Source organism: Cervus canadensis, chromosome 8 (assembly GCF_019320065.1).
Source record: "Cervus canadensis isolate Bull #8, Minnesota chromosome 8, ASM1932006v1, whole genome shotgun sequence".
NCBI lineage: Eukaryota > Metazoa > Chordata > Mammalia > Artiodactyla > Cervidae > Cervus > Cervus canadensis.
In genome coordinates, this window is record NC_057393.1 from 50,615,393 (window position 1) to 50,641,634 (window position 26,242).

Below are 26,242 nucleotides of genomic sequence, written 5' to 3' on the forward strand. Positions count from 1 at the left end.
CTCCCTCTGTCCCCCTTTCCCGACCCCCTCAAGCTGGCCAGAAGCCTCAGAAGCTCTATACCTCTTAAACTTAATCTTCCTGCAGAAGAGGGGAAAACTCCTTAAGATGAATTTTTAGATCTGGTCTCATTCTGGGCTGAGAGCCATGGCTATATACTTTCTAAGGTCTAAACAAGTTTTGGAGATATATGCAGAGGAATTTAAAATAGTTTTAGGAACTGATAATCCAGGGCCCCTATGTCTATACCAATTAATTCCTACATAAGAGGGAACTTTAGGAGCAAAAAAAAAAAAGAATGGATAAGTCACAGTGTGAAAAACCTAAAGTGGACTTACGAACCCATGATTGTGTAGAGGAGGGAAGTTTTTCTCAACTCTCTTTGGGTCTGAAAATAAAACAGACAAGATATATTAACGGGAAAAAAAAAGCATACAGACTTATCTAACACGTGACATGCGAGCCTTCTTGAGGAAATGAAGACAAGACCCAAAGAAACAGTTAGACCTGTGTATTTTTATGCTAGGCTCGAAGAAGAGTGGAGAAGGAATATGGCAGGAAGTATGAACAAGTGTGGTAGACTGGGGAAACTTAGCAAAGGTCTGTTTGTTAGGATCTTAATCTAACTGTCTTCAGAGAGAAGGATGGTCTTTTCCTATAGCTATGGGGAGGGCACCTCTCACATGAGGATTTTATGACCCGTTTCAGGGAAGATGGACAATAGGAGGAGAAAATCAGAATCACTTTCCTGTTTCTGCCCCTTTCTCAAACTCCTTCAGCTTAAAATATTCAGTATGCCAAGGTGCCATATTTGGGGGTCGTGTGTCATAAACTACATCAACTGCAGTTGAAATCAGACGAAGTTAGAAAAGGACTTTCAGAAGCTGCCAACAAAGAATTTTCTGTGAACACAGAATGGGCTCTGATTCAGTTCTATAAGCAAAGAAAGATTAAAATCCACCACAGATTTCAAAATCCACTACAAATTTAGACTGACCACCCTTAGAGAGCATTCAGGAGTAGATTCTGAAAGTGATATGATGTCTCCCTCCTCACTTTCTGTAAAAGATTTTAAGGCAGAAATTGGGTAAACAGCCTCACTGACAGACTTCCAATGCTTAGAAAGAGCCTTAGGAAAAAGCAGAATAAGGCTCAGAATAAATTATGTCTTTCACATGTAACAACTATGTTAAATAAATAACTCCAATAAATTAAACATTGGAGAAAGTAGTCTCTTAATATACTTATAGATACTATTAATATAATATAAATAGCAGGGCACTAAAATAAATAAATAAATAAATAACGTATCTTGCATTGCCTAGGAAATAAAAGAGAAAAAGTAAGTGAGTGACTAACCAGAGTATTCTGAGGGGGAAATCAAGCCCCCAATTTCTGGCTTTACCCTTAAATTCAAAGATAAATTTTTCTAAACAGTAAAGGACAGCCTTGCAAATATATCATTGATATAGGCACTATAATACCAACTTTTAACCCCATGACTGTTATATAACCTCCCCTTCAGTGTCACAAAACCACCCAGTGTAGCTGTCTCCAGTAACTCAGACAGATCTCAAATCCTAGCCCAAAACTGTCCAAGGAACATCTGACCACAAATCTTCCTTCCTTGTCTGTGCTACCATATATGCCACCTTCATATGTACAGAAATGTAACTGCCAGAGAAATATTCTCCTCATGGCCTCCTCCTTGAAAATCCCAGAAGACTCCTCTTTTCATAATGAAGTCACAGCAAACTTGTGTCCAAATCAAACCCAAACTGAAGATCTCAACAAGGTGCCAGTCTTCTTATTGACAAAAACACCACTGATACTGGCAGAAATAGCGGGGCTGAACCCATCAAATCCAGAGTGATCCATCCCAAACTCTACTCAAATTTGCACAAGAGCTTCAAACACCAGAAGCTCAAAGAAACTAAAACCAACAGTCAAAACATATTAGAAGACTCCTTAAATTTTGTACTAATCCTTTTAACATTCCTATCCTCCCAACAGAAAACCTCAGAGGCAGTGGGTATAGTCATTCAGGACTTCAGAGCTATAAAGAGAAAAGTCATTCCCTCCTTCCCAATAATACCAAACCTAAATACTGTTTTATCTTTGATGCCTCTTAAGGCTACCTATTTTACACCCAGGCTCTGTTTCCTTTAGTGTTCAATTAGCACAAAATAGTCAATACTTGTTTGCCTTCTCCTCAGAAAATCTGTAATATGAGAGATGTTTTATCTCAGGATTTCCCTCCAATTTTTCATAGGTCCCCAAACAAAACCTATGAAAGAATTCCCTGGTGGCTCAGGCGGTAAAAGCGTCTGCCTGCAATGTAGCAGACCCAGGTTCGATCCCTGGGTCGGGAAGATCCCTTGGACAAGGGAATGGCAACCCACTCCAGTACTCTTTCCTAGAAAATCCCATGGACAGAGGTGCCTACAGTCCATGGGATCGCAAATAGTCGGACATACCTGAGCGACTTCACAAACAAAACCTCAAAAACTTTAAACTTCCTTCTGATTCTACTTTAAAGGGATACCTTTTTGCTATGCTCTAAAGACGAGGCAATGGAATGCAAAAGTAGGAAGTCAAGAAACACCTGGAGTAACAGGCAAATTTGGCCTTAGGGTACAAAACGAAGCAGGGCAAAGGCTAACAGTTTTGCCAAGAGAACAAAGCAAACAACACAAGAGAAGACTCTACACATGGACATCACCAGATGGTCAACACCAAAATCAGACTGATTATATTCTTTGCAGCCAAAGGTGGAGAAGCTCTATACAGTCAGCAAAAACAAGACCAGGAGCTGACTGTGGCTCAGATAAATTCCTTATTGCCAAATTCAGACTTAAATTGAAGTAGGGAAAACCACTAGACCATTCAGGTATGACCTAAATCAAATTCCTTACAATTATACAGTGGAAGTGAGAAACAGATTTAAGGTACTAGATCTGATAGAGAGCCCGATGAACTATGGACAGAGGTTCATGACACTGTACAGGAGACAGGGATCAAGAACACCCCCAAGAAAAAGAAATCCAAAAAAGCAAGATGGCTGTCTGAGGAGGCCTTGCAAATAGCTGTGAACAGAAGAGAAGCTAAAAGCAAAGAAGAAAAGGATAAGATATACCCATTTGAATGCAGAGTTCCAAAGAATAGCAAGGAGAGATAAGAAACTCTTCCTCAGTGATCATTGCAAAGAAATAGAGGAAAACAACAGAATGGGAAAGACTAGAGATCTCTTCAAGAAAATCTGACATACCAAGGGAACATTTCATGCAAAGACGGGCTCAATAAAGGACAGAAATGGTATGGACCTAACGGAAGCAGAAGATATTAAGAAGAGGTGGCAAGAATACACAGAAGAACTATACAAAAAAGATCTTCATGACTCAGATAATCATGATTGTGTGATCACTCACCTAGAGCCAGACAACATGGAATGTGAAGTCAAGTGGGCCTTAGGAAGCATCACTACGAACAAAGCTAGTGGAGATGATGGAATTCCAGTTGAGCCATTTCAAATCCTAAAAGATGATGCTGTGAAGATGCTGCACTCAATATGCCAGCAAATTTGGAAAACGCAGCAGTGGCCACAGGACTGGAAAAGGTCAGTTTTCAATCCCAAGAAAGGCAATGCCAAAGAACTGTCAAACTACTGCACAATTGCACTCATCTTACATGCTAGCAGAGTAACACTCAAAATTCTACAAGCCAGGCTTCAACAATACAAGAACCGTGAACTTCCAGATATTCAAGCTGGATTTAGAAAAGACAGAGGAACCAGAGATCAAATTACCAACATTTGCTGGATCATTGAAAAAGCAAGAGAGTTCCAGAAAAACATCTACTTCTGCTTTATTGACTATGCCAAAGCCTTTGATTGTGCGGATCACAACAAACTGTGGAAAATTCTTAAAAGAGATGGAAATACCAGACCACCTGACCTGCCTCTTGAGAAATCTGTATGCAGGTCAGGAAGCAACAGTTCGAACTGGACATGGAACAACAGACTGGTTCCAAATAGGAAAAGGAGTAGAGTACATCAAGGCTATATATTGTCACCCTGCTTATTTAACTTATATGCAGAGTACATCATCAGAAACGCTGGGCTGGATGAAGCACAAGCTGGAATCAAGGTTGCTGGGAGAAATATCAATAACCTCAGATATGCAGATGACACCACCCTTATGGCAGAAAGTGAAGAACTAAAAACCCTCTTGATGAAAGTGAAAGAGGAGAGTGAAAAAGTTGGCTTAACGCTCAACATTCAGAAAACTAAGATCATGGCATCTGGTCCCATCACTTCTCGTCAAATAGATGGGGAAACAGTGAAAACAGTGGCAGACTTTATTTTTGGGGGCTCCAAAATCACTGCAGATGGTGACTGCAGCTATGAAATTAAAAGATGCTTGCTCTTTGGAAAAAAAGTTATGACCAACCTAGACTGCATATTAAAAAGCAGAGATGTTACTTTGCCAACAAAGGCCCATCTAGCCAAGGCTATGGTTTTTCCAGTAGTCATGTATGGATGTGAGAGTTGGACTATAAAGAAACCTGAGTGCCAAAGAATTGATGCTTTTGATCTGCGGTGTTGGAGAAGACTCTTGAGAGTCCCTTGGACTCCAAGGAGATCCAACCAGTCCGTCCTAAAGAAGATCAGTCCTGAGTATTCATTGGAAGGACTGATGTTGAAGCTGAAGCTCCAATACTTCGGCCACCTGATGTGAAGAACTGACTCATCTGAAAAGACCCTGATGCTGGTAAAGATTGAAGGTGGGAGGAGAAGGGACGACAGAGGATGAGATGGTTGGATGCCATCACTGACTCAATGGACATGAGCCTGAGTAGTCTCCAGGAGTCAGTGACAGACAGGGAGGCCTGGCGTGCTGCAGTCCCTGGGGTCGCAAAGAGTCGGACATGACTGAGCGACTAAACTGAACTGAACTGAAAGATGAGGCAGGCTCTAAGACCAACATCATCTCTCTGCTTCCTGGTTTAGCTCAGGCTTCCAGAGAGAAGTTGTTATAGCTCTATCAAAGTAAAATCCATTATCAAGGATATAATTTATTTCATGGAGGTAAATCCTTCATTTCTCACTGTGTCTGTTTGTGTGCCTAGCTGCTGAGTCATGTCCAAATCTTTGCGACCCCGTGGACTGAAGCCCACCAGGCTCCTCTGTCCATGAGGATTCTCCAGGCAAGTATACTAGAGTGGGTTGCCATGCCCTCCCCTCCAGGAGATCTTTGCAACCCAGGGATTGAGCCCTGGTCTCCCACACTACAGGCATATTCTTTACCATCTGAACCACCAAGAAAGCCCAAGAATACTGGGGTGGTTAACTTATCCCTTCTCCAGGGGATCTTCCAATCCAGGAATCGAACTGGGGTCTCCCGTATTGCAGGAGGATTCTTTACCAGCTGAGCCACCCTCAATACCAGCCCTAAAATCTTCACATTAAATCTTTTAGATCACAAAGTCTCATTATCTTTTCTCCTATAATTGTTAATGGTTTATGCTTTTCGTCTGTATTCTATAATATTTTTTCCACTTGATCTTCCAGGACACTAATTTAGATTGCAAACGTGGCTATGCTTTCTGTCATCTATTGTTCTGTTGGGAAATCTTTTATAAGCTCCAGAAAGCACTGTGCTGCAGTGGAATCTAAATGCCCTTGTTATTATCTCTTTGGGCCACTCTAGTCCCATTCAGCTGTTTTCCCTGTTCCTCTTCCTGGGTGTTGGCTGTGACCTTTCTTTCTCAGTTGACGAGAACCGAGCACTGACTGCTGGAGTATCCCAAGTGACAGCAGAACCACAAGAAGATGCAACAGTCTCCGTCCCTGTGGAGGAACAGATACTGTTCTCAGCTCCACACCATCCTTCAACAGACTCACAGATCCAACGTCCTCCACCACAGAGATTCACACAGTGAGCAGAGTACACTTCCCAGTCCCACTGCTGTTAGGCTTGGCCATGTAACTTGCTTTAGCCAACAGAATCTGGGTAGAAGTAACAGTGTACTGGTTCTAAGTGATTAGTTTTAAGAGATATTACATGCATATTTCTGCTCTCCCTGTTGTCCTCCTGCTTGCTATTTGCCATGAGCACGACCTGCTCCAAGGAGTCCTGGTTTCAAAATGAAGACGCAATGAGTAGACCTAAACTCAGTCCCACAGCCTGAATTGTCCCAGCTAATCCACAAATTCAAGAAAACAAAAAAATTAATTTTGAAAGCCACTGAGATTCTGAGAGTGATTATTATGCAGCATCCTGGCAGTAAGGGAGAAAAAATAAGCCTGACTAATATGACAAAAGCAAGCAGCAAGCAGGCTCCTAGAACCTCAGTGAAGCACTAGAACAACCATCCAGCCTCTCTGAAAAATACCCTTGTATTCTTCTAGCATTGGGTATAAAAAGGACTTTACTATCCTTTTTAGTTCACCCCTGCCCCAGAAAGTCAAAGAAACCTGGCAAGTGCTGACTGAGAAGGAAGCCACAGCTCTCTGAGATTCTTCTTACCAGGAGGATCCCATTTCAATCTTTGCCCCAGGGGCTTGCTAGGCTAGTCTCTGGTTCTTAACTAGTCTTCAAGACAGAAAATCCTACAAATGCTGCATCAGTGGAGGCAAGAGCATCCAGGCCCGTCTTTTACACAGATTATCTAAAGCCCCACTTCAGAAGTTACTGGGATCCAGAGACAAAGACAGACTGAATTGGGGAGTAAAAAGAAGAGTGACTCATTCAGGTCACCATCTTGATTTTTTAAAAATATTTATTAACTTAATGGTCTTTACTACCGTTTCATAAGACAAAAGTATCTCTTTTTCTCTAAATGTATTTCTCCTTAAAATCCAAATGAGACAAAGGGAAGAAAAAGTGAGCAGGCACAAAGGGAACAAAAGAACAAACAGTATCTACCAGTTACTTTATAACACAGGTACACAACTTTATTGGGTCACAGAGTATATACCTAAGACCTACAAAGTCAGGTCTTAAACATTTAAACAAGTGTGCAAATGAACCTATTTAATGTCACTTAAGACGGACTCTCAGTCTGAAAAGGCTACTTCCATAGAGATTAGGAAGTCTGTAGATAACAAATACCAAACTGGGTATTGTCAAGTAGCTCTGGAGGTTCAATATTATCCCCACTCACCATTTTCAAGAGGTGTATCCTCAGGCAGATCCACATCAAGCATAAGGTCATCATCCTCAAGGTCACATGATTCAAGATTATTCAGAATATCCTGGCAACAAAGGCAAAAAAAAATAATGCTCAGTATAATCATTATTTCTGAACATCGATATATGAGAATTTCATTTTACTCAATGTTTGTGTGGTTAAGAAAAGATTTTAAAGATACAATTTTTAAATGAAAAAACATAAATAAATAAATTCAACTGGTTTGCTTGGTTAAGCTATTTTAACATCCTTTCCCTAGTCTTCTTCCCCACCAGTTGGTTTTCATTTGCATTTTAAAACCTTACACAGTGTTCATCACCTGTAGGATATTGTTCTAAGCACTTTACAGGTATTAATTAATTTTAGTCTTCACTTTGATTTTGTGACTAATATAATCTCCATATTATAGATGAGAAAACTAATGCACAGAAAATCACATTAACACTCATCAATAATAAATCATTATATATGATGTTTCAGAAATTTATCTAGAGACATGGAAAGACATTCTGTAAAATGGTGGGGGGGAAGCAATTACATCTGTACAATGTGACCTCATCTTTAATGCTGAAAAACATATTTAAATGTCCAAATGGTGATATACCAAAGAATTGTTATTTTCCACTACATAAGACAACATGTGCTTATGCTCTGTGTTCTTTTTGATTATGACTTTTTACACTTTTTTTAATTTCATAATAAGGACACTGCTTTTATAATAAGCAAAACTTGACAATGAAAAAAGTCAACCTCTTATAGCAAGAGCATAAGGTCAAACCACACATAGCTAGCCTCCACGTGGGAATCCTCAGTTCAGCCCATCCACTAACCACAATAATAACCACAACCACCTGCCTCTTCCCTCTTCACTCAAGCCAGTCTGGACTAGTTTGGGTGCCTGCCCTAGTGTTCCCAGAAAGTCTCATTGTGTGAGTAAGTCTTTCCACATTCTCTTGCTACATGTGTAGCACCATCTTTCCTCACACAAAAACTAACTTGGGTGGAGGGGAGTTGATCCCGCCTCCATGAGGCAACCACAAGACACACCTTCAAAAATTCAACACATATAAAAACCAATATACACAAAGCACAACCCTGGGTAAAAGACAATCCCTATCTTAGTTGAGTTTAGCTAAACTACTCCATGATATTGCTGCCGTGGCATCCATTTTTGTGTGGCCAAGCAGCCTGCAGGGGTCTTGGACTGAAAGTGGCCCCTTCCCCAAGCTCATCCCCAGATAACAGCCAGAGTCACAAGCAAATGTAAGTTCCTAACAGGGGTTCTCCAGCAGCCCTTCTGAGCAACGGTCTCCCCTGTCTCCCAGGTACTGCCCCTTACGCAACCTTAGACAAGACTAACCACAGAGCTTATGAAAACCCTGCACTTTCTGGTTTGAACTGACCAATCCAGCCACAGCACTGGAACCTTCAACGCACTCCAACCATGGACCCTAATAATAAAAGCATGTGCCCCAGGTTCCTGTCACTGTCTGCCCTTGTATGGCTCCTCAACGCATGCCATGTCCTTCCTCCAGAACCTGTGAGCAATAAACTTTTCTACTTCAATTTCCCATGTGATTTTTTGTTGAATTGGGGTTCACCAGCCAACACCTTGGGGCTCTAGTTAACAAATGTTAATTTAACAAAGTCACAACAACCTTCCAAGGTTACCTTTCTTCAAACAGACAGTTCTTCATAGAATGCTACTGTCTGAGTGTCACGAGGGTTCATCAGATGGATCTAAGTTTTAGCAAATTAGAGTCAACATAATACAAATTCAAGTCGAGACAACCTAAGGAACAACAAATTTGGCCTCTAGAACATGGAAGAAGAAACTACCTTCTGCAATAACAGTATAGTAAGGGCAAGGAAGCAAAACACATAATCACTCTAAATGTTGGCAAAAACTTTTTTAAAAGATGAAAAGTAAGTATTACAGATTTTACAAGCTTACAGACAGAATCAAGTATATTATGTAGATATTTATAAAACCATTTAAAGTGTAACCTCTGAAGGTGTAAAAAACATTCTTAGTTTTCAGGCTGTGAAAAACCAGGTGATTGGTCAAATCTGGCATACAGGACAGTCTGCTAACCTGTTTTATTCAAATAACTTCAAGTAGACCATTAAAACTAGTTACAGGCTGGATGTTTGTGTGTACATTCCCCAAAATTCATAAGTTGAAGTTCTAACCCCCAATATGAGGATATTTGGAAATAGGGCTTTTGAGAGATAATTATTAATAGGTTTAGACAAAGTCATGATGCTCAGGGCCCAATAATGGGATTAGTTGTCCTTCAGTTCAGTTGCTCAGTCATGTCCAATGCTTTGCAACCCCATGGACTGCAGCATGCCAGGCTTCCCTGTCCATCACCAACTCCCGGAGCTTTCTCAAACTCATGTCCATTGCATCGGTGATGCCATCCAACCACTTCATCCTCTGTCGTCCTCTTCTCCTTCCACCTTCAATCTTTCCCAGCATCAGGGTCTTTTCCAAAGAGTTGGTTCTTTCCATCAGGTGGTCAAAGTACTGGAGTTTCAGCTTCAGCATCAGTCCTTCCAATGAACACTCAGAACTGATTTCCTTCAGGATTGACTGGTTGGATTTCCTTGCAGTCCAAGGGACTCTCAAGAGTCTTCTCCAACACTACAGATCAAAAGCATCAATACTTCAGCACTCAGCTTTCTTTATAGTCCAACTCTCATATCCATACATGACTACTGGAAAAACCATAGCTTTGACTAGACGGACCTTTGTTGGCAACACAATATGCTTTTTAATATGCTGTCTAGGTTGGTAATAGCTTTTCTTCTAAGGAGCAAGCATCTTTTAATTTCATGGCTGCAGTCACCATCTGCAGTGATTTTGAAGCCCAAAAAAATAAAGTCTCTCACTGTTTCCATTGTTTCTCCATATATTTGCCATGAAGTGATGGGACCAGATGCCATGATCTTAGCTTTCTGAATGTTGAGCGTTAAGCCAACTTTTTCACTCTCCTCCCTCTTTCACTTTCATCAAAAGGCTCTTTAGTTCTTCTTCACTTTCTGTCATAAGGGTGGTGTCATCTGCATATCTGAGGTTATTGATATTTCTCCCAGCAATCTTGATTTCAGCTTATGATTCATCCAGCCCCATGTTTCACATGATATACTCTGCATATAAGTTAAATAAGCAGGGTGACAATATGCAGTCTTGACATACTCCTTTTCCGATTTAGAACCAGTCTGTTGTTCCATGTCTAGCTCTAACTGTTGCTTCTTGACCTGCATACAGATTTCTCAGGAGGCAGGTCAGGTGGTCTGGTATTTCCATCTCTTGAAGAATTTTCCAGTTTGTTGTGATGCACAAAGTCAAAGGCTTCGGCGTAGTCAATAAAGCAAAAGTAGATGTTTTGCTGGAACTCTCTTGCTTTTTCAATGATCCAACGGATGTTGGCAATTTTGTCTTTTCTAAATCCAGCTTGAACACATGAAAGTTCATACTTCACGTACTGTTGAAGTCTGGCTTGGAGAATTTTGAGCATTGCTTTGCTTGCATGTGAGATGAGTGCAACTGCGTGGTAGTTTGAACATTCTTTGGCATTGCCTTTCTTTGGGATTGGAATGAAAACTGACCTTTTCCAGTCCTATGGCCACTGCTGAGTTTTGCAGATTTGCTGACATATTGAGTGCAGCACTTAGAAGAAGTAAAAGAGACAAGAGCACACACATGTGAGGATTCTGTTAAAAGGTGAAGAGACCTTCACTCGGAACTGAATCTGCCAATACCTTCATCTAGAATTTCCAGGTTCCAATACCGTACAAAATAACTGTCTGTTGATTGAGCCACCCAGTCTATGGTATTTTGTTTTAATAACTGGAACTAAGACAACATTCAAACACAAAGTGTAAGTGGAAGGGCCAAAAGTACATCTACATCATGAACCACTACTTAAGCCATCTTAAGGAATTTGGACTGTATTTCAATGACAGGTTATGACTGTTGAGCTTTATTTTAAGAAGTAACAAACTGAGATCTGCATTAAAGAAACATTATTCTGTTTGCAGTATAGACAATGGATTTAAATGGGGGGAAAACAGTTTAGCAGTTATTGCAGAATCCATGTAACATATGACACAACCTGATGATAAACAATGTCAATGACAATGAAAGAATAAACAATTACAAGACATACAGAAAAGTCAGAATCTAAAGGACCAAAATTCACTAAGAAGTAAAAAAAGAGCCATGAATGACTCCTTGGTCCTAGATTTAGAAACAGATGGGTGATTTCCATTTGCTGAAATAAAGCATTAGAAAAGGATAACCAGATCTGATAAGAGATAAAAAATTAATATACACTATTAGAACCTGACAAGTCTGACAAACCTGCTACATCTTCAAGAAGAGATGTACACCAGACAACTAAATATACAGGGGAGTGGAGTTGAGCAAAAAAATCTGGAGGTGTGGGAGTCACTCACATAATGACAACTGAAAGCTATTAAATAATGAGTCTGACAAGAGAGACAAGGCTGACTGAGAAGACAGGATTCTAAGATCTTTCTTAGACAGTCTTTCCCATATTCATTTTTATAGAAGGTCTCTGCTTCTCCAATATCAGATTTTGAGAAGAGCTGTATCAGAGATATTATTAGACCTTTCAGAAAGGATTCAAGCAAAGAGATAAGGGGAAAAAATCTATTGTAATTTTTCTTCACTTGTTTGGGAATCTGTCATCTGTACTTCCCAGGAAATGCATTATTATAGGAAGAAAGGAAGCCATATAAGCATGGAGCCTGCCTAACATCTGAAAGAGTTTCTGTCCCATGTTTGTGATGGCAGGCTCTTCCTCTCACTGGCAAGCTTGCATTTGTTGGGAGCCAACATCCACATACACCTGTTTTAGTTGGGAGACCATCTAGCACAACCATTGGCTGACAATATGATAATGAAAAGCTAAATTTGTATACTCTCTGGCTTTCACAGCCTTCCCCCAACCCCCACTGGAATTCAAACCCTGACTGAACACATATTAGCAGAAGTGCACAGAACTTCCTTGGTCTCTGAGAATGCTTCTCCATTCAAGAAGAGTGAACCAAGAGATGGTGGGCCATCTATGAAATCTTTCAATGAATTTCTCCTTCATTAATAAATTGGAGAAAGCCTAAATGATTTTGACAAACAAAGGACACCATCACCAGTTTCTATTAATCACCATGTGGTAAAATTAATTTTTTCTTTTGTTATATAGTTTATGAATTTTAAAACACATGTAAGTTTGTGTAAACACCAATGTAATCAAGACACATAATCTCTTCACCCAAAGAAACTTCCTTATACTATCCAGCTATAATTACACTCTCTTCCACTCATCACCCCTAGCAAACAGTGATCTGTTCTCCATCACTACAATTTTGTCTTTTAAGGATATCACATAAATGGAATCATTCAGTATGTAACCTTTTAGAGCTGGCTTATTTCACTCAGCAGAATGCCTTTATGATTAATCTAAATTGACTGAATATATCAATAACTCGTTACTTTTTAACTGATGAGTAGGGCTTCCCTGGTGGTTCAGTGTAAAGAATCTGCCTGCCAATGTTGGAGACGCAGGAGACATTGGGTTCAATCCTTGGGTCGGGAAAATCCCTTGGAGGAAGAAATGGCAACCCACTCCAGTATTCTTGCCTGGGAAATTCCAAAGACAGAGGAGCCTGGCAGGCTACAGTCCATGAGGTCGCAAAGAGTTGGACATAACTTAGCAACTAAACAAAACTAAGTATTCCACTGCATGAACATACCAGTTTGTATATCCATTTACTCACTGAAGGATGTTTTGGTTTTTCAAGTTTTCAGTTATTATAAATAAAGCTACTATGAACATTCACGTACAGGTTTCTGTGTGAACATAAGCTTTCATTTCTCTAGCGTAAATACCCAGGTGAGTAGGATTGTTGGGTGATATAGTGAGTCTATGTTTAACTTCATAAGGAGCTGCCAAACCATTTCCCAGAACTGCTGTAATTATTTGCATTCCAATCACTATTGAGATTGGCCTTTCCCATATGCTCCTCCCCGGCTTGACGGCAGACTTAAAGCAGACCTTGTTTCTAGTGTGGGATTCTGCTACTGGTTCCAAAGAGCACGGTGGCAACTTTTTCATGAAATATTGTATCTGTCTGCTCTAACCTGTCTGAGGTTACCTGAATGACTAATACAAAGTGCTTATCATTGCTTTGCCCAACTTGTAATTCACTCAGGCAGAAAAGCTGTGAGCACTAGTCAAAAACATTTTAAGTCAAATAAATAATTCATATCACCCTGGGACAAGAGATTATAGTTGAAACATAGAATACTAAAAGACTGAGAAAAAAAGGCTGGGGAGAGAATTTCTTTGGGAAATTAGGTAATTCAAAAGTGCCATGTATGTTGTGAATTTCAGAAGCCACAAAAAATGCCCAGGGCAGAATGTATTCTCAGTAAAGACCTAAGTAAGAAAACCCAAAACTTTCACCTCTGGCTGATCTCTAGACCAGGAAAAAAACGAGCAAATGAAGGTGAAGGTAGAATTGTAAATGGTCAGGCTAGTATTGAAGGACTGTCCCAACACTGAGCCAATGTGCAGACAGAGTCACTGGGAGGATTTCTTTTTTTCTTCAATTTGACTGTAAGATCTTTTAATTCATTTTCCTTTTAATTCTTTTTCTTTCCCTGCCTCCTTTTCTTCTTCTTTCCCTTAATCCCTTTCTCTTACTCTCACTCGCCCTCTTTTTTTCTTTCTTTTTATTTGCCATTTGGTATTCAAGGAAATCTCTGCATAAAACACTCAATAAACATAAACTAAAGTAGCACACACTTCATAGACCACACATGACAAGAAGAGAGGAAATTCACACTCTCTTCTCTATTTTAGAAGTCACTAAAATAAACGCTATACTATAAGCCTGCAAAAACGTAACAAAAACAAACCCTAAGGGAGACAAAGGTTATGATTTCCAGTGTTGCTAAATTAATATATTTAAAATGATTAGTTTTCAACAAAAACCTTTTTAGAGACATGCAAAGAAAGAAGCATCTATCACGGAAAGGAAAAAGAAAAAATTAACAAAACTGATCCCTGAGGACGCACAAGCACTGAATTTAATAGACAAAGGCTTTAAATCAACTATCTTAAATACGCTCAAATCTCAGTACGGGATATCAGGGAAGATATAGAACATAAGGGAATGAAAAATAAAAATTCTGGAGGTGAAAGTATAACAATTTAAGTGAAAAACTCCTAAATACTGGAAATAATTATTAACAAACACAAAAGGAGAAACTGACAGTAATACAGTAATAGTTGAGGACTTTAAAACCCCATGTGCCTCAATAGACAGATCATCCAGATAGAAAATTAGTAAGGAAACACTGGCTTTAAAGAATGCATTAGTCTCTGAACTTAATAATTATCTACAGGACATGCCGTTCAAAAGAGCAAGATACACATCCCTTTCCAGTGCACATACAACATTCTCCAGGTTAGATCATATCTTAGGACACAAAACTAGTATCAACAAATTTAAGAAAACTGAAATCACATAAAGTATTTTTTCCCATCATAACGCTATGACACTAGATATCAACTACAAAAAGAAAAAAAAACAGCTACAACACATGAAGTTAAAGAATATGCTACTGAACAAACACTGGGTCACAGAAGAAATCAAAGTTAAAAAAAAAAAAACAAAGAACTGGAAACAAATAAAAATGGAAACATAATGTTCCAATCTATGAGATGCAGCAAAAGCAGCTCTAGAAAGGAAATTTATAGCAATACAAGAAAAAAATCCTCAACAAAACACTAGCAAACCAAATTCAACAACACATTAAAAGGATCATACACTTTGATCAAGTGGGATTTATCCCAGAGATGCAAAGATGGCTTAATATATGCAAATCAATGAATGTGATATAATAACTAACAAACTGATGAATAAAAACCATATGGCCATCTCAATAGACGCAGAAAAAGCTTTTAACAAAATTCAACATCTATTTACAATTAAAAACTCTCCAGAAAGTGGGTATAGAGAGAACATACCTCAACATAATAAAAACTACATATGATAGGCCTAAAGCTTATATCATACTCAGTAGTGAAAAGTTGAAAGCATTTTCTCTAAGATCAGGAACAAGACAAAGATGCCCACTCTTGCCACTTTTATTTAACATAGTATTAGAAGTCCAAGACACAGCAATCAGACAAGGAAAAGAAATAATAAATGGAAATCAAATTGGAAAGTAAAAAGTAAAACTGTCACTGTTTATAGATGACATGATACTATATTTAGAAAATTCTAAAGACACCACCAAAAAAATGAGAATAAATGAAGTGTTAGGATATAAAATTAATATACAGAAATCTGTTGCATTTCTGTACACTAACAGCAAACTATCAAAAAGAAAAATTAAGAAAACAATCCCATTTACAATTGCATCAAAAAGAATAAAGTATATAGGAATATGACTTTTACTCTGAAAACTATAAGACAGTGAAGAAACTGAAGATGACACAGACAAATGGAGAGATATATGTGTTCATGGACTGGAAGAATTAACATTGTTAAAATAATCATACTACCCAAGGCAATCTACAGATTGAATGCAATCACTATCAAAATACTAACACCATTTTTCATAGAACTAGAACAAATAATTATAAAATGTGTGTGGTAGCATGAAAGAACCTGAATCTTCATGACTTTGCGTTGGGCAATAAATTCTTAGGTACAATATCAAAAGTGGAAGCAATAAAACAAAAAATAAATTGGGTTCATCAAAATTACAAACTTTTGTGAAAAAAAAAAACACTTTTGTGCATCAAAGGACATTATCAATAAAGTGAAAAGACAACCTATAAGATGAAAGAAAATACTTGCAAATTGTATCAAATAAGAGTCTAGTATCCAGGATATATGAAACCACAAATAACCCAGTTTTTTAAGTGAGCAAAGGACTTAAATAGACTTTAACTGGAAAGGATATACAAATATCCAATAAGCACACAAAAAGATGTTCAATATTACTATAATTATTCAGGAAATGTAAATAAATCAAAACCACAATGGAATGCCACTTAATATCCTGTAGGTTGACTATAATAAAAAAGCAAGAATAAAAAATAGTAAGCAAGTGCCATCAAGTATGCAGAACAACTAGAAGACTTATACTTTGCTGGTGGGAATGTAAAATGATTCAGCTATAGTTAAAAAAAATAAAAACACAGTTTAGCAGCTCCTCACAAAGTTAAACACAGAATTACTATATAGTCTAGCAATCTCACTCAAAGATATATATACCTTAAAAATCTGAAGCAGATACTTAAGCTAACACATGTACATACATGTTCACAGCAGTATTATTCACAACGAAATGGCAGAAACAGCCCATACGTACTATATCCATCAATGGATGAACGGCATGTACATATGATGGAATATTATTCAACTTTAAAAAGGAATGGACTCTTAATACATGCTACAAAAATATACAAGAACCTCAAAAACATCACACTAAGTAAAAGATCTAGGCACAAAAGGTCACATGTTGTATGATTCCATATATGAAATATCCAAAGTAGATAAATTCATACAAAAAGTAGATTGATGGTTTTCAGAGGCTGGGAAGGGGTGAATGGGGAGTAACTACTTAATAAATGAGTACAAAGTTTACTGAGGGCTGATAAAGTGTTTTGGAACTAAAGAGAGGTAGTGGTTACACAAAATATTGCAAACACACTAACTGCCACTGAAATATTCACTTTCAGTTTAGTTCACTCACTCAGTTGTGTCAACACTTTGCAATCCCATGGACTGCAGCATGCCAGGCCTCCCTGTCTATCACCAACTCCCGGAACTTTCTCAAACTCAAATCCATTGAGTCAGTGATGCCATCCAACCATCTCATCCTCTGTCGTCCCCTTCTCCTCCTGCCTTCAATCTCTCCCAGCATCAGGGTCTTTTCCAGTGAGTCAGTTCTTAGTATCAGGTGGCCAAAGTATTGGAGTTTCAGTGTCAGCATCAGTCCTTCCAATGAACACCCAGGACTGATCTCCTCTAGGATGGACTGGTTGGATCTCCTTGGAGTCCAAGGGACTCTCAAGAGTCTTCTCCAACACCACAGTTCAAAAGCATCAATGCTTCAGCACTCAGCTTTATAGTCCAACTCTCACATCCATACATGACTACTGGAAAAACCATAGCTTTGACTAGATGGGCCTTTGTTGACAAAGTAAATCTTTGCTTTCTAATATGCTATCTAGGTTGGTTATAGCTTTTCATCCAAGGAGCAAGCCATCTTTTGATTTCATGGCTGCAGTCACCATCTGCAGTGATTTTGGAGCCCAAAAAAATAAAGTCTCTCACTGTCTCCATTGTTTCCCAATCTATTTGCCATGAAGTGATGGGACTGGATACCATGATCTTAGTATTCTGAATGCTGAGTTTTAAGCCAACTTTTTCACTCTCCTTTTTCACTTTCATCAAGAGGCTCTTTAGTTCTTCATTTTCTGCCATAAGGGTGGTGTCATCTGCATATCTGAGGTTATTTCTCCTGGCAATCTTCATTCCAGCTTATGCTTCATCCAGCCCAGCATTTCGCATGATGTACTCTGCATTTAAGTTAAATAAGCAGGGTGACAACATGCAGTCTTGACGTACTCCTTTCCTGATTTGGAACCAGTCTGTTGTTCCATGCCTAGTTCTAACTGTTGCTTCTTAACCAGCATACAGATTTCTCAGAAGGCAGGTCAGATGGTCTGGTATTCCCATCTCTTGAAGAATTTTACACTGTTTGTTGCGATCCACAGAGTCAAAGGCTTTGTGTAGTCAATAAAGCAGAAACAGATGTTTTCTGGGACTCTCCTGCTTTTTTCGATGATCCAGCGGATACTGGCAATTTGATCTCTGGTTCCTCTGCCTTTTCTAAATCCATTTCTAATGAAATTTCATTCAAGATAAAATTAACCATAAATGTTGAAAGAAATTTCATTCAAGAATAAAAAAGAGCGTTTGAAAATTTAAAAATATTACTCAGATATCTAAGAAAATTGCTTGTAAATCTAACCTTTAATACAGTATCACAATTCTATATATCTATCCTAAAATACAAAAAGCCAAGGCTATTTATTAAAGAACTAATTGTAATAGCAAAAGCATAATGTATATGCTTAGAAGTTGAAGGGTGATAAATATATTCGTATTTGCTTACTTTTTCTAAAAATTAAATAATAAATTATTAATTTGAAATAAATCATTGATCATAAAATAATTAAATTATTCATAATCGTTAAGATTTGATTTAAAATAAAGTATTAATTTAATTAAAATTAATATAAAATTAAATAATTAATAAATTACTGATTTAAAATTAAATGCTTATTTAATTTTTAATTTATTTTAAAAATAAATTTAATAAATAAATTACAATTAAATTATTTTATAAATACATTTTTAGTTTTTAATTTAATTAAAAAATAAAATTTTGAAACTTTTAAACAAATATCTCTATTTTCATACTCTTTCCACTACTTAGCCTCTATAAATGCTATTCTTATGTATTATGAATGTTATTTGGGGGTTTATGCTGTTTTCAATATTCTACTATTGCAAATAATACTTCAACGAATCCCTAAAAATCAAAAGTAAAATAATATTCACAAATCTAACTTGTGTATCAAGTTCGTGGAATAACCATTCAGAGAGAAACTATTTCAAATAGGTAAAGATAAAAATCCTCAAGCTGTTTTTAAGAATTGTATTTTTGGTGGTGGAATTATTACTCTCAGACCTTCACAGGACCATCAACTATGCATTCCTAACAGTAGCCTCTATCAAGATTTTATCAAACTTTTGGCTTCACACTACTACCGAGGGCATAATATCCTTTTCCATAAAACATTCAGCTAAGAGGACCAATTACTTTACATAAAACCTGATTAAACTTTCACGTGGAACTTTTGCCTTGATCCATCAACCCAAGCATTACTATTTTCTCTCAATCTATAAGGGGCCCCAGTTTAGGACTTGTTCATCAACACGTTTTGATACCAAAGTACATGGATGTCTGTGTCAAGGAGTACAGAAAGGTCTCTTCTACAGCTGGTGACTCTTTCACCCACTCACTCTTCCCCAGAGGGTAAGAGCCAAGGGACCCTGTCCCTTTTTTCCATCTGTCTTCATTTTGACTAATCTACCAGATTATTGTCCCAGGTGATTCCAGGTCAGAGTCCTCATTTTCATCTTTGTCAGCTTTTAAAATTCTTTCAAACTGAGATAAATAGAATGGTGTTGCTGAGGTCCCTCTGGAGCTGTAGAACCAGCATTGGCTCCTATTGAGACACTCAGTGTTCAACAGTGCTGCATTCACATCTTTGTCTTAACCTCATCAGTGTCCCATATATTCACCCCACTTCTCATAAACATCAACCCCTACTGGGACAAATCCCTTGGCTCTCCCCTTTTGTTTTCCTCCTTTTTCTTGTTAATGACTTTTGTTTTTTTACCTTTAATATTGATAAGGGAAACTGAGACAGCAAATCTAATAATGTTTCTCAGACAGCTGCTTGGTTTTACAACAGTATGGTTTCATGAGGTGCCCATGTAAAAGGAGTCCTCTTAATCACAAGAGTTGATATGACCTAACTATGGGGCATATTCAATAGAAAAATAGTACAATCATTATAAAGTCAATCCAGCATGGCTTGCTATAGAGGGCACAGCCCCGTCATCTGTGATGTTCCACTTGGCATTTATAGAATAAACAGTCTCTCTTCTCAGGGACACAGACTACAGTAGGTTTTATCCAGTCCACCAGGCTACCCACTCCCCCAGGCTACCCACTCCCCCAGGTAACCTACTATGAACAGCCATCTGTGATGGTTCTATAGTGAGTTGTGGGTCCTACCTATATCAACCCAATACTCTCTTCCACTCTGAAGCACTTAAAACCAAAGATACTACTCCTAAATTAGTCACTCTCACAATCCATTTAATAAAAGTTCTTCAGGAAGTTGATGACACAGACCACAATATAAGACTACTCTTGGCACTATAACCCCTGGTTTCAGTAGCTTTATGGTCTCATCCTCTCCCTAACTTTACTACCTTCCTGGTAACCTGTGTTCATAAGAGTACTGCCTTTTGTCCTAGAATAATCGTTCCCATTAGGGTTGGCTTTAAAGCTTCTAAGCTTGGCCCAGCATCACGATCAGCCCCAGCACTCTGTATTACTTTCAGTTTAGCTATTACAAGTAACAATAGCCAACGGATAATATATTCAGTTTGTTTCTTATTCTGCATTTTCTTCTGTATCCAGTGAGTCACCTCATTGGGGGTGTGGCTACCACCATTTCTAAATAATATTCCAAAACTTTTGCCTTTAGTAACAGATCACAGCACAGCTGCACTTTCATATGATCACTGACTACACAGCCATCCAAGAATCAAAATTTCTTCATTCCCAGTCCTTTAATCGTTTTACTTCCCACATGTTTCAGTCAATCAAATTAGATGTAGCATATTTCATTTTTTTCTGACACCAGCTACAATGACTTTCAACATTAGCTATCCAGAGTCAGCACAAACTTCACAGGTTAATGGCACAGTCTTACACAAGACTAACATTTAATTCAGACACCACTGGCCAAAAAATCTCAGGGGTTCCCAGGCCGTGTACTTCCTACTAACTGACTACAAACTCAGAGGTTCCCAATACTCCCTCAAGGCTTCCCTGGTGGCTCAGCGGTAAAGAATCTGCCTACAAAAACACGGGAGACACTGATTTGATCCCTGGGTCAGGAAGATCCCCTGGAGGAGGAAATGGCAACCCATTCCAGTGTTCTTACCTGGGAAATCCCACGGACAGAGGAGACTGGTGGGCTACAGTCCATGGGGTCGCAAAAGAGTCGGGCCTGACTTAGCAACTAAATGACAAACTACTCCATCAGGTTGTTCACCAGAACAACTTACGACACTCAGCAAAGGATTATACTTTATGATTACACTTGTATTATAGCCCACATGGTATAAATCATGATCAGCCAAAAGAAGAGACACAAGGGCCAAGTCTAGGGAGGTCCCAAATGTGAAGCTTCCATGTTCCCTCTCCATGGAGTCAGAACAGGTCACCTCCTTGGCAAACTGATGAATAACAATAGGCAGAAAGTATGGTTAACCAGGGACATTCACCTGGGATTCAGTATCCCGAGCTTTCATTGGAGTTTCGTTACAAAGGCATGCAAGGTTGAATCACGAGCCACATGACTACACACAATCTCCAGCCCAGTTCCCTTGCTCCCTAGAGGTCAAACTATCAGAGGGCTCAAGACCCCAACATTCTAACTGCATGTCTGGTTCTTCTTGCATGCCCTACCCCCAGCCTGAGTCACCTTGTTAGCATAAACTATCAGGACCCACCATGAACAAAAACACCCCTATCACTTGGGAAATTCCAAAGATGTAGAGGCGCCCACACAAAAACTGAAACAAAAGTCAGCTGAATTCTTTATTATACAGCACAAGACTTAGTATAAGACATAACAAGGCAATAATTAAGACACTGTGTTACTGGCGAAAGAACAGACACACAGATCAACAAAACAAAACAATGAGCTCAAAAGGAGGCCCACACACATACACGCAACTGATTCTGACAAAAGAGCAATGGCAATTCAATGCAGAAAGTATAGTCTTTTCAACAAACAGTGCTCGAACTCTTAGACAAAACTTCATGCAAAAAAATTAACACAAACATGAGTGTTACACAAAAACTAACTCAATATGGACCACAGATGAAAATACAAAGTATAAGGCTATAAAACTTACTGAAGTAAACAAAGTAGAAAAAACTATATGACCTTGAGTTTGGTGATGATTTTTAACAATACAACCTACAGCATGATCTGTGAAAGAAAAAAAATTAAGTTGGAATTTATTAAAAGTTTGCTCTGTGAAAGACACTTTAAAGAGGATGAAAGACAAGGCATAGGCTGGGAGAGACACACGCAAATCACGTATCTAATAAAAGACATCTGAAGTATACAAAGAACTCTCAAAATTCAGTAAGAAATCAATTTAAAAATGGACAAAAGATACTAAACTGACACTTAAAGATATACAGATGACAAACACATGATAAACGTTCTGTTGTTAGGGAATTTCCAAATTTAAAACAATAACAGAATACTACTGTATACCTATTAGAATGCCTAAAAACAAAACACTGACAATACCAACTGCTGGTGAGAGCAGAGAACTAGAACGCTCACACAGTCTTAGCAGGGATGCAATCTGGTACAGCCACTTTGCAAAACAGATTGGTAATTTCTTATAAGGCTAAACAGTCTTACCACATGATTGAGCAATTGCACTCTGGTATTTTCCCAAATGAAATGAAAACACCTGTCCACATAAATACCTGCAGGTCAATTATAGCAGCTTTATTCATAATGGCCAAAAATGAAGCAACCAAAATGTCCTTTGATAGCTGTGGTAATCCATACAGTGTAATATTACTCATCAATAAAAAGAAATGAAGTAGCAAGCCATAAAAAGATATGGATCAGTCTTAAACACATATTGCTAAATGAAAGAAGCCAATATGAAAAAGCTATATGGTGTATGATTTTAATTATATGGCATTCTTTAAAAGGCAAAATTATAATAGAGATGTTCTATATACATTAGTGTTTGCAAGGGGTTCGTTGCAGGGAGGGATAAACACATGAAATATAGGGACATTTTAGGATGGTGAAATTATTCTTTATGAAATAAGACATTAAGCATTTGTCAAAATTCAGTGATCTTTATAGCACAGAGTAAATCTTAATGCATATGATTTTTTTTTTAAGTTTATGAAACCACCTCACTGAAGGAGGTGAGAGGAATAAAACACTATCCTAAGTAACTGTGGAAATGAATGCAGTCCAAAAGGCTAAAGGCAAAGGAATTCTATGTAAGCACCATACTCTAACTGATAAAGGTATGTCCTGTGAGGGTACAAATTAACAATTCTGAAGTGACTACTCATTTAGGTTAGAACAGCAACTTCAATAACTCCTGTGTTAGTTGCTCAGTCATATCCAACTCTTTCTGACCTCATGGACTGTAGACCAACAAGCTCCTCTGTCCATGGGGTTCTCCAGGCAAGAATACTGGAGCGGGTAGCCATTCCCTTCTCCAGGGGATCTTCCGGACCCAGGGATTGAACCTGGGTCTCCTGCATTGCAGGCAGACTCTTAACCATTTGAGCCACCAGGGAAGCCCAAATTTCATTTAATTAGTAAACGCATTTAACTACTCTGCCTCAGCATCCTCATTAACTATAACTAGTTCATAAGGTCTATCTGATCCAACTCATGGAATTCAATATTTTATTCATAAATATTACTAATTATGCATCTACTCTATGCCAGGTTCTCTGCTAGGTAAAAAGAACTTCATAGTGAACTACTTATTCTTTTTCTTTTTCGTTAACAAACTACTTTTAAATTCACTCACTTTTTCTCTGAAATGGGGGCTTTGACCCAGAAGTTTTAGATAATCCAATAATTCCATGTTTATGAAAAATGAAAAAATGTGCAGAAAAAACACTCTACTCATGGTCTTAATATACAGACTGGAAGTGTATATAAAGATCTGAAATACAGATATTGATATAAAATTTAAATTATATCTGCCTTATTCTAAAATCTGATTTGTAAACGTGTGTCTTTCTGATTTGAGATACAAGATTTTTCTTCCTTTCCACTTTCTTAATTTCATAGCTTCATCTCTAACCACTCTCTACTTCACACATCATATTCTTAGCAATGCAGATATTCCTCTCATACATCATGATTTTGTGGTCCCTCCACGTACATGCTATTCTTTATGCCCAAAACACTCACCTTCCCTTTTCTTTGACCAACTGGTCCACTTTGTATCCATTCTTCAAAACTCAACCCAGCTGTCACTTCCTCATAGTATATCATAAATATGCTAACACAGCGTGCATTATATCACTTAAAAACTACACTATGACTATATATTTATAATCGCTTATCATACTAGATTTCAAATCCATAAAGAATAAAGACAGCCTTACATATATTCAGTAACTTCAGCACTGAACAGTATGCCTGAGACATACCAGAAGCTCAATAAATCATTACTGAATTGAACTTCATATTAAAGAGATTTAATCTACAAGAAATAATAATACAAAATGAAGAAAAATATTATGTTTAAAGGGTCACAACAACTATATAAAATAAATTTAAACTTTGTTTTTAAACCTGAAAGCTACATTAACAGGCCAAGAAGTTATGCTAGTAATTAAATGGGCATGGTAGATTCACTAGTCTAGCCAATAAAAAGGAAATTAAGAAAAATGTAGTTTCCTCAACTCATTCTGTCCCCTTATTTGTAATAGATCCCTTCCATGAGTTCAAGTTCTGCATTCTGTATCAGAGCATACTGAAAGTATCACTGTCAGTTTGACATGTTCATTTACCTATATTAGGTCGGTCTCAACTTTCTGTAAGCTGTCCCTCCACTATCAGTCTATGCTAATGTCACATTTTTAGCTACTTGCAACTTGCTATTATGACACGTGGTACCTTAGAAACTTACTCTGTAAATAGGTTATGTCACAATGTGTACGGAAAAACTATTGAATAATATTAAACATTTTATTTAGTTTTAAGTGTTTCTATTTATTTTGAATTAAATGGCACATCATCATGGCACTGTTTCAACAAGTATATATTGAGTCCTTATTTAGTGCCAGAAACCTAGAAGAGTGATGTGAGAGAGATGTTATCACTATATTCAAGACATGTAGTAGGATCTGGAGATTAAAAGCAACTAGATAGACCTGTATAAAGTAGAACAGGCCATGGAGAGCCAGTCAAGTAGTTTAGGTTTGACATTATAAGGAATGGGAAAACCATCAGGAAAATAAGTCAAACTGGCAATTTAGGATGATTCTGGCAGAATGAATGAGAGCAGCAGTACTAATCATAACTTTCAAAGTGAGGAGGTAACACTTTTCTCCCTTACAGTCAACGAGCAACGGAATTTAATCACTTGTACCCTCTAAATCCACTTTCAAAACTGCGGATTCCTCCAAACTCCCCTCTGCCACCACTTTAGTCCAAGCCACTACCACCCCTCACATGAATGGCCGCTTCCAGCATACTGTTGGCTTCTCTTCTAGTTCAATCTTTATACAAAGTTATTTTTAAAATGTAAATCAAGTTATGCCCCTTTCCAGCTTAAAACCAACATTCTTCCAATCACATATATCCTTTTAACCAACTTACTGTATTCCCTGGGCCAACTAAGCCTAACCATCATTTTCTAAAAAAAAGCCTTATTTAACACCTACACCAGACCAGGAGTTCCAGCAATATACTTTCACTTGGTAATTTTCCTTTGCAGCACTTTCCTCACTTATCAATTGAAGATAATTAATGAATTAGCTACATCCTTCAACTACACGTGCCTCAACAGAATGTAAGCACTAAAACAGAACCTGCAACTGTCTGGATCATTGTATTCACAGTGCTCTGCCCATGACAGTCAAATATGTTAAATGTATCAATGGATGCCTCCCACTGGGAGCAGAGGATGATGGCTTAGCAAGGATAACACAGAGAAAACTAAATGCCTAAGAGGTTTCCATAGACTTTTATTTGGTTTAAAAAGTTAATCTCTGAATCTTTAAAATTTATTTGCAGTGTTCTAATATAAGGGTCAGCAAACTTCTTCTTAAAGCTCAGAGAGTAAGTATTTTAGGTTTGTGTGCAATACAGTCTCTGTTGTAACTACTCAGCACTGCCAGAGTAGCACAAAAGCAGCCAGACCACATGTAAATTTATTACAAAAGTTTATCTACATATATAATATACATAAATTTATTTACAAAAATATTCACTGGAAGGGCTGATGCTGAAGCTGAAACTCCAATACTTTGGCCACCTGATGCGAAGAACTGACTCATTGGAAAAGACCTTGATGCTGGGAAAGACTGAAAGCAGGAGGAGAAGG

At 38.0% G+C, this 26,242-nt stretch overlaps 1 protein-coding gene across 6 annotated transcripts in view; it reads right to left on the bottom strand.

Annotated features, from left to right (window-relative positions):
* CCSER2 (coiled-coil serine rich protein 2) overlaps positions 1–26,242 on the bottom strand; it is a 179,400-nt gene that overhangs the window by 88,966 nt on the left and 64,192 nt on the right. For all 6 annotated transcript variants that reach the window (XM_043476206.1, XM_043476207.1, XM_043476208.1 and 3 more), the window contains one exon: positions 7,163–7,253. In XM_043476206.1, the coding sequence (XP_043332141.1) occupies positions 7,163–7,253 (91 nt within the window). The remainder of the gene's footprint in view (positions 1–7,162; positions 7,254–26,242) is intronic.